Raw genomic sequence first — 9,995 nt, forward strand, 5'->3', positions numbered from 1 at the left:
GGATGCATTGGAGCACCATTGAAAATGCCATTCATGTTTCTCCAATAAAAGTTGGATTGGAAGCAGCAGGAGAGTGGAGGGAAGCTGCCACTGATTGTATTTGTATGGCAGAAACCTGGTGCCCTTTAAATGTAATTTATTAAGTACAACAGGTAGACATGGCAGACAGATAACGTGTTGAAGGGGTTTCCAAGTTATTAGAAAGATAACGGAAGTGAGTTGCTTCTTTCTGCTGAAAATAAAGTATAACATAAAAATAAAAATAAAATAAAAAAGTGAGAACCTGCAAAAGACCTAAAGACCAAAAGAAAAATTAAGAAACATTTTGCATTGTATTGGAAATGATTTTATAAAAGGTCTTACCCTCTAAGTTTAACTTTATCAAAATTGTTATTGCAACACAAAATTAACTCAAAAATCAACACTTTAATCAGCCCGTATTTCTGCTGTTTCGGTAACTGTTACTTCTACAAAAATCTTCTGGCGGAAGTGAACAAAATACAAACCCTTCCATATAAAAGAATCATCTGTCTGTGTTGTTGGTTTACCGCCAACAAACTAGCATTACTCCCGCAGTCGAGCTCTATCTTAAATGGTGATGGCCACGCTTAGATTGCATCTTTTTCCTCAACCCCAGCACCCAGTAAGTATATGTCACTGTTGTAGCTACTACAGATACACCGATGTAGACGCATATAGTTGTGGTACAAACATAAATGTACCTGGAAAATGGATGTACACCATAGTTTCCAATGTAAGTCAAGTTAATGAGCTGTGTACTCAATTTAGCTATTGAAATGTCTTCGGCAGCAGATGCAAGGAAAACTAATGATCTACTTTACAAGTAAACATAAGCTTAGATGGCGGTTTTATCTTAAATTAGTATGTCACATACAAATAGAATTCAGGGATTCATTTTTATTTATCTTTGGTCACCGAATTTTTTTTTTTTCCGATTACAACTCTCACTGTATGTCATCATGTGGATTGCACAGATAAGGTCTTATTGTAAGAGTTTCATACTTCTTGACAGATGACTCTTGTTTTAAGTTGTTTATTTTTCTCCAGTCATTCTTCTCTTTCAACTCTCAATTCTTTCTAGATGTCTCACCATTGCCCTATATAAATTGGTGTCATATATTTTCCAACATCTTACCAAGGAGTTCACTAGTAGCATATATAGATGATCACAGAATTTTTTTATAACAATCAGTTGAAACTAATACAAGCTCTTATTTAATTTAAGTGAGACTTACTTTGGGGAAAAGACGCTCCAAACAAAAAGATGGTTCCTCATTATCAGCAATACGATGGTGTATGCTGTTAGCAAAATGGAGTTCAACCCCAGCGGAACCAGACAAGGGAAGCCAAGCATCAGTTTGAGGAGTTGTGTGGAATCTGCATTCACGAGAGATGGGAGATAGCTTGTGTCCTTCACAGAGACATACATCACCATGCTAAGGATAAATAACATTGGGGATGCATAGGTGATAATGAACATTAAAATTCCAGAAAGTACTGTCGAGTGATTTGAGATTCCCTAGCAACGAGTAAACAATCAAAATTAGACCCAAAAAATACTGCAACTGTACCCCAAAAATACATTTTTTTCTGCATATAATATAAACCATGTCAGGGTAAAGATGTACCATAAAAGCTCCCGCAACATCAATAGTAGCTAGTGAATTGCTGTTACCCAGAGCAAAATGGCCGGCCATTCCCAAAAAGTACAACGCAGCAATCTACAAGAACAAATGTAAAATGAAGTATTAGTGTGTGAAATAAATCGGGCTTAGGGAATAAATAACTGTACAACATAATTGCATTTAGTGACTGGACCAGTCTATAATTACATTGACTTCAACACAAGACTGAAATCAGTTTTAACTCAAAACAAGAGGTTATTGAAACTGACCTCAACCCATTGCTTCTGATGCAGGCCACTATAAGAAAAATACAGCATGCTGGCCAAAATTTGCACAAGTAGCAACAATATAGTCATTGAGTTAATTGTTTGTTGAAGCAGCAGTTGCAGAAGACACCAGAAAGAGATGTATTCCCACCCAACTAGATACAGAGATTCTCTTAATTTCACCAGCAGCGTGTTATTTTGAACTTCATTGGGAACAGAAGTTGACATGTACAAATCATGACTCAAGCCCATCTCAGATGTTGAGAAACGTACGAACCATGGTAAGGCTACAACAGTCCCAAATGTGGAAATACCCATAATTGCATAAATTATTTGTACCAATGTTGTTGTACTGTAACTCGATGACGCAAACATACCATCTTGATGTTTAACAAAATGTTGCAAAACCAGCAATCCAGACATAAGAAAGCTGAATCCAATCACCAGAACAAATTTCATGTTGAATCCAAATAGAAAAAGAACACATAAGGTTAAGCTCATTACTAGAAGGCATGAGACTAGCTGAATTGATTTTACATTATCAGTCCCAGCCTGCTCAAGCCACTTTGAAATGTCAGGAAGATTAGTCCAATTCACACCTCCTTGGTGCCAGCCTCTCAATATCCTTCCAGAAATAAGAACCACAGAGACGGAACTCAATCGACAAAAACTTATTTTGTTTTTTCCCTTGGATGAACTACGGAGATCTTGTGCTCCTGCCCCTGTAGGACACTTTATTGTTTTACGCAATAATAGCAAATTCAATGTGGAAGCCACAAAATGCCAAATATATTGCTCTTCTTCTACCATAGAACTTGATGCCATACTTACAATGAGAATCAATACTACGCCTAATACAAAAGTCTCGTCTAAATACCAGGTCTTCTTGATGCTCTCTAAGTCAAAAAGGGACTGCTCTCTAAGGTAGACTTCTTTGCATGTATGAAATAGAAGGCTTAATAATATCAGACAAGATAGGAGCATTGCAGCAATTCCGACAGTAAGTAGTCTCACAGGTTTCTAGAATTTAAAAAAATTGTCAGTTAAAAAAAGTTGTGTGAAAGAAACTAAGATTTACAGAATGAAACAGTTAAAACTCTGTCCATCAAAAACAATCATAATATCTATTCAGATTTACAAGGGAGACAGATACATACATCAGTCGCTCTGCGTGACAACCACTCACTTGCAGTTCTGAGAAACTCATAGTATCCTACAACCGTGCTGGTGTAGTCTTCCCTACTATTAGACCTATTTACATTTACCAAGCAAGACTGGAATTAGAGGCGTTACTTAATGGATTTTTCTGATGATACAAAAACAGATGGTATTATGTATCACCTGGAGATTTCCTTAGACATCCAGGACTTTTGGAGAAGTGCAGCATTTGTATATAGGCAGCAAAACATCGCTTCCATGCTCCCAGAGCACTTAGCTATTCTGGACTCTTGATCATCCCTTGAGCCATCACATGGGTAATTTCGACATGATAAACCAGGTATTTGTGCTTGCAATAATCTAAGTAATTGCCAGGAATTCAACTCCAGTGCCTTCATCTGTTGGTCTTCTTTACTCACCAAAGACGAGGAAACAACATGAGAAAATCACACAATTTTGTGGTAGTTTGCTGCAACTCAGTGTGAGAGTCAATAATTTATCTACTAAAATAGGGATCCATAGATTGTAAAATTCATATGTTCAAAAGCAACAAAAATAATCATCCACATATATTTGTCAAAAAACAACTTAAATTATTTTTGTTGTAAGGCAATTAAAGAATTCATATTTACATACATAAATAAACTGAGAGAAAAGGAAAATTTTGTTGCTCAAACTTCCACTTGTTTCAAGTTTACTCAAATTTACCTTTATTGTCTTTCCAGTTAAAAGGTTCTTATGGATGTCTTACAAAAAGGGCTGTAACCAAAATCTAACACTAATTGCCTCCATATAATCAAATGGAGTATCATTACAAGTCAATTGGCTGATTTGTTGTGCATAATCAGCCAAGAAGGCATCCAAATGTCATTGAGCATAAAGAGACAACAGCAAATCAATTTAAATAGCATCCCTGAAACCGTAACAGCTATTTTAAGCGAACACTAAAACGTTAATTCATACCAAGAGAAAACAGGATGCTGTAACAGTATCATAGTGTTTGATCCTCTAAATACTTAAAGAAATATTTTTATTTTATTGTTTAAATTATCCAAATATCATTCTTTCAACACCTCTTACAACCAACCCAAGAATAATGATTAACAAGTGCAGACACAGTCAAACTATAACACAGATTATATAAATTACTCATAGTGACATACAAAACTTACAAGGAGGGATCCAATGATCCAAACAGTCCATTTGTTAGGTTAACATTTGAGGATCATTCCCACAACATAAACCACTTAATCATCTAACATACAGCGTCTCCTATACATAATAAAATGTTCATGATGATAATCAACTAGTCAAACAACTTCTGATTTTATTGATCTTAATCATGAAAGATTCTTATACAGGGTTAAAGAAATTAGAAAGTTTTGATCATTGGACCACAACAATGCCTCTTTTAGTTCTTATCAAAGGGGATCCTATTAGAATTGGACTTCATCAATCTTAAGATATGTGTGTGGAGAGAGAAACAGAGAGCTAACCGGACAAATACCCAAAAATTTCAGCAATCAGAACACCAACGTTGTTTTTTGGAATTGGAACACCAAATAGAAGAGCTAATGTTGGTGCAATGTCAACCTGAACCACAAGAATTGCAGGTCATAGATGAATTAAGTTTCATAAAAGAGATGAAGACATAAGAAATCACCTACCAGAAGAGGAAACAATAACCATCTCTAGGCTCTATGTGGTGAAGGGGGCTGCTAAAGGCACTCCAAAAAAGTTATCCTGCAGTCCTCCCAAGTGTTATTTCTCTCTTATATTTCTATATATTTGGAGTGCAGGGTAAATTTTTTGGAGTGTCTTTAACAACTCCCATTGGTTAATTATAAATTTGAGTTACAAGAATTACACTGGTCTTATACTCTGGGCCAAATTCTCTAGGGCAGCAAATTAAAGTTTAATCCTCTTGCATTGTAATGGAATCTGAGGAAGCCCATTCGATTCAAATAATCATAGAACACTGTAAACAGACAATTCAATATATAAATTACCTGGTGAACAATGTTATGCGTGGACAAGAAGTCATCAGAGATGTTATTTTTCACGCCAATGAAAAGAGCCAAGGAGTCAGTTTCTTCATAGGAGGACCCTCCGTGATTACCACTCTCAGTCATGCCATGGTCACTTACTACAACCTAGATAAGAAATCACGATATAGAAAGATGTGATTATTAGTTCCAGCTCTTAAAAGGCTTCTGACAATATAGAATATACAACACCTTAAAACCTCACATTTCCAAAAGAGACAATAATTATAAGATATAGCTTTCTCTTTCCCCGCCAAAATAAAGAAAGTAGAGAAAACTGGCATGGAATGTTAACAAAACATTGTACCAATCAGTGGTAGTCAGCATATCATGTATTTATGTACAACAGTTTTACACATTAACAGCTGTTTTACATGATACAACTGGTGCCTCAAAATTAAATCCAAAAAATAAAAAAACAGCTTAAGAAACCCTACAGCTAGGAATGCATGTTACATTTTTTCTTCTGTGTTAAGCTTCGTTTTCTTTTCTTAATTTATGTCAGTTCTGGGGATTTTTCAAAACAAGGTAGGTAAAATGCTGATCAGTTATTGCTCCCTACATGAAAAACCCATGATCAACAGCTATAGATTCATGAGACATGATTAAGAATCTACGGTCAACAAGAAGAATTAGAAAAAGAGAAATGACAAACCAAGAGTGTCTGTCCTTCATCATTCTTTTGATTTAGTATACTATTCATATGAATCATCTTCACCACCTCATCCATCTCTCGAAGTTTTGGGGCCATCAAGGCACTGAAATGATCAAACAAATGTACAAAAAATAAGATCGTTGAATCAAACAAATGAAAATTCAACAGAAATTAGGAAAGTGGAATACCTGTTGCGCCCACCAATATGTCCAACATGATCTAAGCCCAAATAGTGGAGAATCTGAAATGTAGGTTCAGTTAAAAGTGAAAAATGAAGCAATGCCTCCAAGCAGAAACCAAATTTATCATTCAAGATTACTTTAAATCAACACAATGCATGTACGTGGATACTTTGACTTTTCCAAAGAGGTGATGATCAATCTAAATCGTATACATTCACAGTAGGATTTTTTCATCATAATGGAAGTGCTACTTCAAATATTTCTATAAAACAAACTTGGAACTACCCTGTAAAATCAGTTTGTGAGTGAAACCCACAAAATGTTGGGATAGTTATCAAATTGGCAAAGTAAGAGTACAAATATTCTTTACAACAATAATCATCATACTGTTGCTCATAAGGTATGCTAGGAGTGCAGGACTAAACATCACTGTCTAGTAACTGAGACTAACCAGAAAATCCCAGTCATCTCTGCTAAGTTCATAACCCAGATGTCGAGAAACATTTTGATCCACATGTACAGTATCTTTAACCTGTAGAACAATGGGCATGTTGCAAGTAAGCAAATATTACAATCTTCATTACATACCCAGATACAAAATAATCAATTTGACTTCTCCAAGAATGCAGTAAGATCAAACACAAGATTAATTAACACTCTGAAAGTGGAAATTTGGATGAAAACTGGCAAACCAAAAATGGCAAAGGCCTAAATAGATCACGTAAAAGAGCCAAGCCTTCATAAACAGGATACCTTACGCAAACATTCACTCCATTAGCATTCAAAAACTGAACAAGCAAGTTTAATCAATGATCACCATATGCATTTGCATGTAACAAGTTGGTGGTGTAAATTCACACTTACAAAGAAACTGCTGACTCCATCATGCCTCAAAAATAATCCGGGAAACAACTTAAGCCATGTTTCATCACCAAGCATCACCATTTTCCAACCAATCTTGAAAAACTGGCCTGCGAGGCAAAGAAATGAACATGTAAATTGAAAATGAAGACAGTCTTCATAACAAGACACTTACTGAACTATGACAGCATTAAATATCAATCTATTAACTAACCGAGAAGATTGTCATCTAACATAGCTTGTGTGTTAAAATTCATAGCCACATCCAGGAATCCCCCTATTGCTCCAGAAACCATAGCCTGCAATCCTATACCAAAGGGTGATGAGAAAGAAGACGTATATAAGAATGTTTGTCTGCATATTCAAAATATTGTGATGGAGATAACCTTCAAACGAGGCATTGTAACAGTTGGAGGTGCAGCCTTTGCATGGAACCCAATTGCCATTCCATTTGCAAGCAGTGACTGAGTATATGGCATAGCTTCCATTAACGCCTTGCTTGGAGGCTTACCATCCTTGCCAAGCACGAGTTCTGCTGGAAGACCGTCAATAACCTAAACTGGCATGATTGTAAAGGACAAACCAAATCTTATCCTCAAGATAACATCTTTTACAACCAACACATCAAACCACCACGCAAACCTTGACAGGTGTAGTTTACAGAGACAAATTAGACATACCATTAGTATTAGTCGGTCAAATGCAGGCGGCATTCCTGATAGTTCCTACATTTCCAAAAGAACACAGGATTGTGCATGTTATGTCAAAATCCCAAAATCTCAACAAAATTGCAAACATATTATCCGGAAACAGATGGTCCTGGACCCCATTGAATTCCTCCCAACCTCGTTGGCACCTAAACTAACAATTCAAAAGCTAACTAAACATACTAAATACCCACCAATGCAAGTGCACACTAAGAGCAAGACTGACGAATTTCTCGAAACAAGACGTGAGTGAAAGTAAAAGCTGCCAACCCAAAAATAGCATGAAAGAAACATGTACCTTATATAGTGACCTGAGCTGATGGGGATGCAGATCACTCTCACTCTCATTTCGTACCAAATCGCACTGCGGTGCTCGAAAACTCTCCGAACCACTGCCAGTATCCAGTGAAATGAACCCCAATTCAACATAAACTCAGACAATTTATAACAAACTCGGAGCATATAAAACTAAAAAATTCTGCAATTTGTTTTCTTTGATTTGTTTCTGTTTCAAGCTGTCAATGGAAACATTCGTTGGTAGGAGATGGCACTTTACCGCGGCAAAAAGCAATCATGCTTATGCACCTTCATGCGTGTTCGATCCCCACCAATTCCCTCCCCTAGCAACTAATTGTCTAACCCACTAACACTATTGCTCTATAAAAGAATATATAAATTCGTTGGTATTATTCTAAGAAAATGCAGAGTACCTGTGTCCGGGAAGGGTTGGTTTGACGGGGAAGAAGCCGAAGACGAAGATGGAGAGGCCAACCATTTGAATCGCAACTCCAGCTATGGTGAAAAGCGTCAGCTTCGTGCACGTTAGCCATGGCATTTTCACGAACCCAAAACCCTGGATTCAAACTTTGGAACGATACTATCGTACAAACCTACAATTTTGGATTCAATACAACACACTTTAATATTATAATAAAAAGAAATTTGAGAAATGGCTCTCAACTTCAGCTTCATAGAATTTTTATTTCCTAAACTAAAAACATCGTGAGTATTGCTACTTGTTTTAACGTGAAGTAATCGACCTTTTGACTAATTTAGAATTTTTATTTATTTTTTGTCCTTTTAAACACTTTATTTTAGATTATAATAATAAAATAAATGATAAATTACACAAAATTACCTCAATTATTGGGTCAATCATGATTTCATACCTCATCTTTAAAACATGTCAATATCATACCTCATCTTTATTTTAGATGGAGTTTTTAACAGGTTACTCAAAAAGATAATTGCTCCACATTATGGCAAGTTGAGGAATCAAGACTCATAAATTTTTAGTTTGTGGACCAAAGCTCCAATTGGTCCAAAATTCAGGGACCATTGCTCCAATTTTCCCTTATAATAAATCCAAAATTTTGGAAACGTTTTGTAAAAAGAACATGTTCCAAAAGAATAGAAAAATTAGGGCTCGTCGGTAACATTTTGCAAAATGACATGTGAAGAACGGTTTTGTAAAACAAAAACGTTGGCATTTTTATGATTTGAGAATGCATTTGGTAGTTTTAATCCGAGAATGATTTGTTAGAATGAAAACACGTCTTACCAATATCAAAAATGTCAAAAAAAAAAAAAAAATGTGTACTTCGTAGTAATGGTGGTGGTAGAGATAGTGGTTGAGACGAGAGTGGTGTTGGTAGCAATGGTGGTTGGAGTGGTGGTAGTGGTGGTGGTAGTAGTGAGGGTAATGGGGTGGACAATGTGATGGTGGTGGTGGCAATGGTGGTAGAAGTTGGTGCAGTGGTGGTGATGGTGGCAGTGGTGGTGGTCGTAGCAGTGACACAACGAAGGTGGTGATGACAATGGTGGCGGTATGGTGGTGTTAATGTTAGTTGTGGTGGCAGTTGTGGCACCGGAGAAAAAGTGGCGGTAGTGTCAGTTGTGGTGAATGTGAGATGGTAGATGTGGTGATGGCCATGGTGACAAGGGTGATGGCGGTGGCGATAATGGTGGTGGGAGGTGGTGGTGTCAAGGATGGTCATGATAGTGGTGAGACGGTGGAGAATGTTGTTGTGGTGGTGGCGGCGGCGGCGGCGGCGGCATACATGATTTTATTAAATCTCTAACTTTGTATTACAATGTATATTTTATTTTCTATTTTTTTTTTGGAAACTATTTCTTGAAAACAAAGAAAACACCAATTTGACGTTCTAAAAAACTTAGTCTAAATATTGTTTTCTGAGTTTATTTTTACCAAAACAATCAGCCAAAATTTCAAGATTTCTCCACCTCCACAGGAACCAACAACATAAACCAAAAACTTGACCCCAACACAAATGAAACCTGGTTTTTTGGTTGGAAGATAGATTGACCTTGAGCCATTAAGGGCAAATTAAAGAAGCTGACCAAGGAGGGATGCCAAGACCATCCAAAAGAGATTTGGCCCTAGTACAGGCCCTCATGCAGTGAATACTGTCTTCCCAGGTGCATCCACAGTGACTGCAAGTAGAGTAGGCCGAG

General features: G+C 36.7%; 1 protein-coding gene across 3 annotated transcripts; it reads right to left on the reverse strand.

Moving 5' to 3' along the window:
* Positions 1-308: 308 nt before the first annotated feature.
* LOC103937500 (GPI ethanolamine phosphate transferase 2) lies at positions 309-8,537 on the reverse strand. 3 transcript variants are annotated; one of them, XM_048581991.1, is made up of 17 exons: positions 8,231-8,537; positions 7,819-7,912; positions 7,494-7,538; positions 7,200-7,367; positions 7,028-7,112; positions 6,817-6,923; positions 6,404-6,484; positions 5,959-6,011; positions 5,771-5,873; positions 5,080-5,223; positions 4,567-4,663; positions 3,254-3,479; positions 3,070-3,163; positions 1,916-2,932; positions 1,650-1,742; positions 1,257-1,540; positions 309-722 (listed from the first exon to the last, which is right to left on the reverse strand). In XM_048581991.1, exons 1-17 carry the CDS (start codon positions 8,353-8,355, stop codon positions 584-586), a joined length of 2,955 nt encoding a protein of 984 aa, XP_048437948.1. In that variant the 5' UTR covers positions 8,356-8,537; the 3' UTR covers positions 309-583. The 3 variants fall into 3 exon arrangements, with proteins under 3 accessions (XP_048437948.1, XP_018500561.2, XP_048437949.1); XM_018645045.2 differs by lacking the exon at positions 8,231-8,537 and having other exon boundaries at positions 7,200-7,372; positions 7,819-7,915; XM_048581992.1 differs by lacking the exons at positions 7,494-7,538; positions 7,819-7,912; positions 8,231-8,537 and having other exon boundaries at positions 7,028-7,120; positions 7,200-7,342.
* Between the last annotated feature and the right edge of the window lie 1,458 nt (positions 8,538-9,995).

The sequence above is a fragment of a genome, unplaced genomic scaffold (genome assembly GCF_019419815.1).
Source record: "Pyrus x bretschneideri cultivar Hongxiangsu unplaced genomic scaffold, Pyrus_bretschneideri_v1 Contig18, whole genome shotgun sequence".
NCBI lineage: Eukaryota > Viridiplantae > Streptophyta > Magnoliopsida > Rosales > Rosaceae > Pyrus > Pyrus x bretschneideri.

Excerpts from the sequence above, each read along its gene's own strand:
- LOC103937500 (XM_048581991.1), bottom strand. The coding sequence starts at position 8,355 with ATGCCATGGCTAACGTGCACGAAGCTGACGCTTTTCACCATAGCTGGA. Across the intron at positions 7,113-7,199 it reads TTACAATGCCTCGTTTGAAG|GCTATGGTTTCTGGAGCAAT; the intron begins GTTATCTCCATC and ends ATAGGATTGCAG. Across the intron at positions 3,164-3,253 it reads ATGTCTAAGGAAATCTCCAG|GTCTAATAGTAGGGAAGACT; the intron begins GTGATACATAAT and ends AAATGTAAATAG.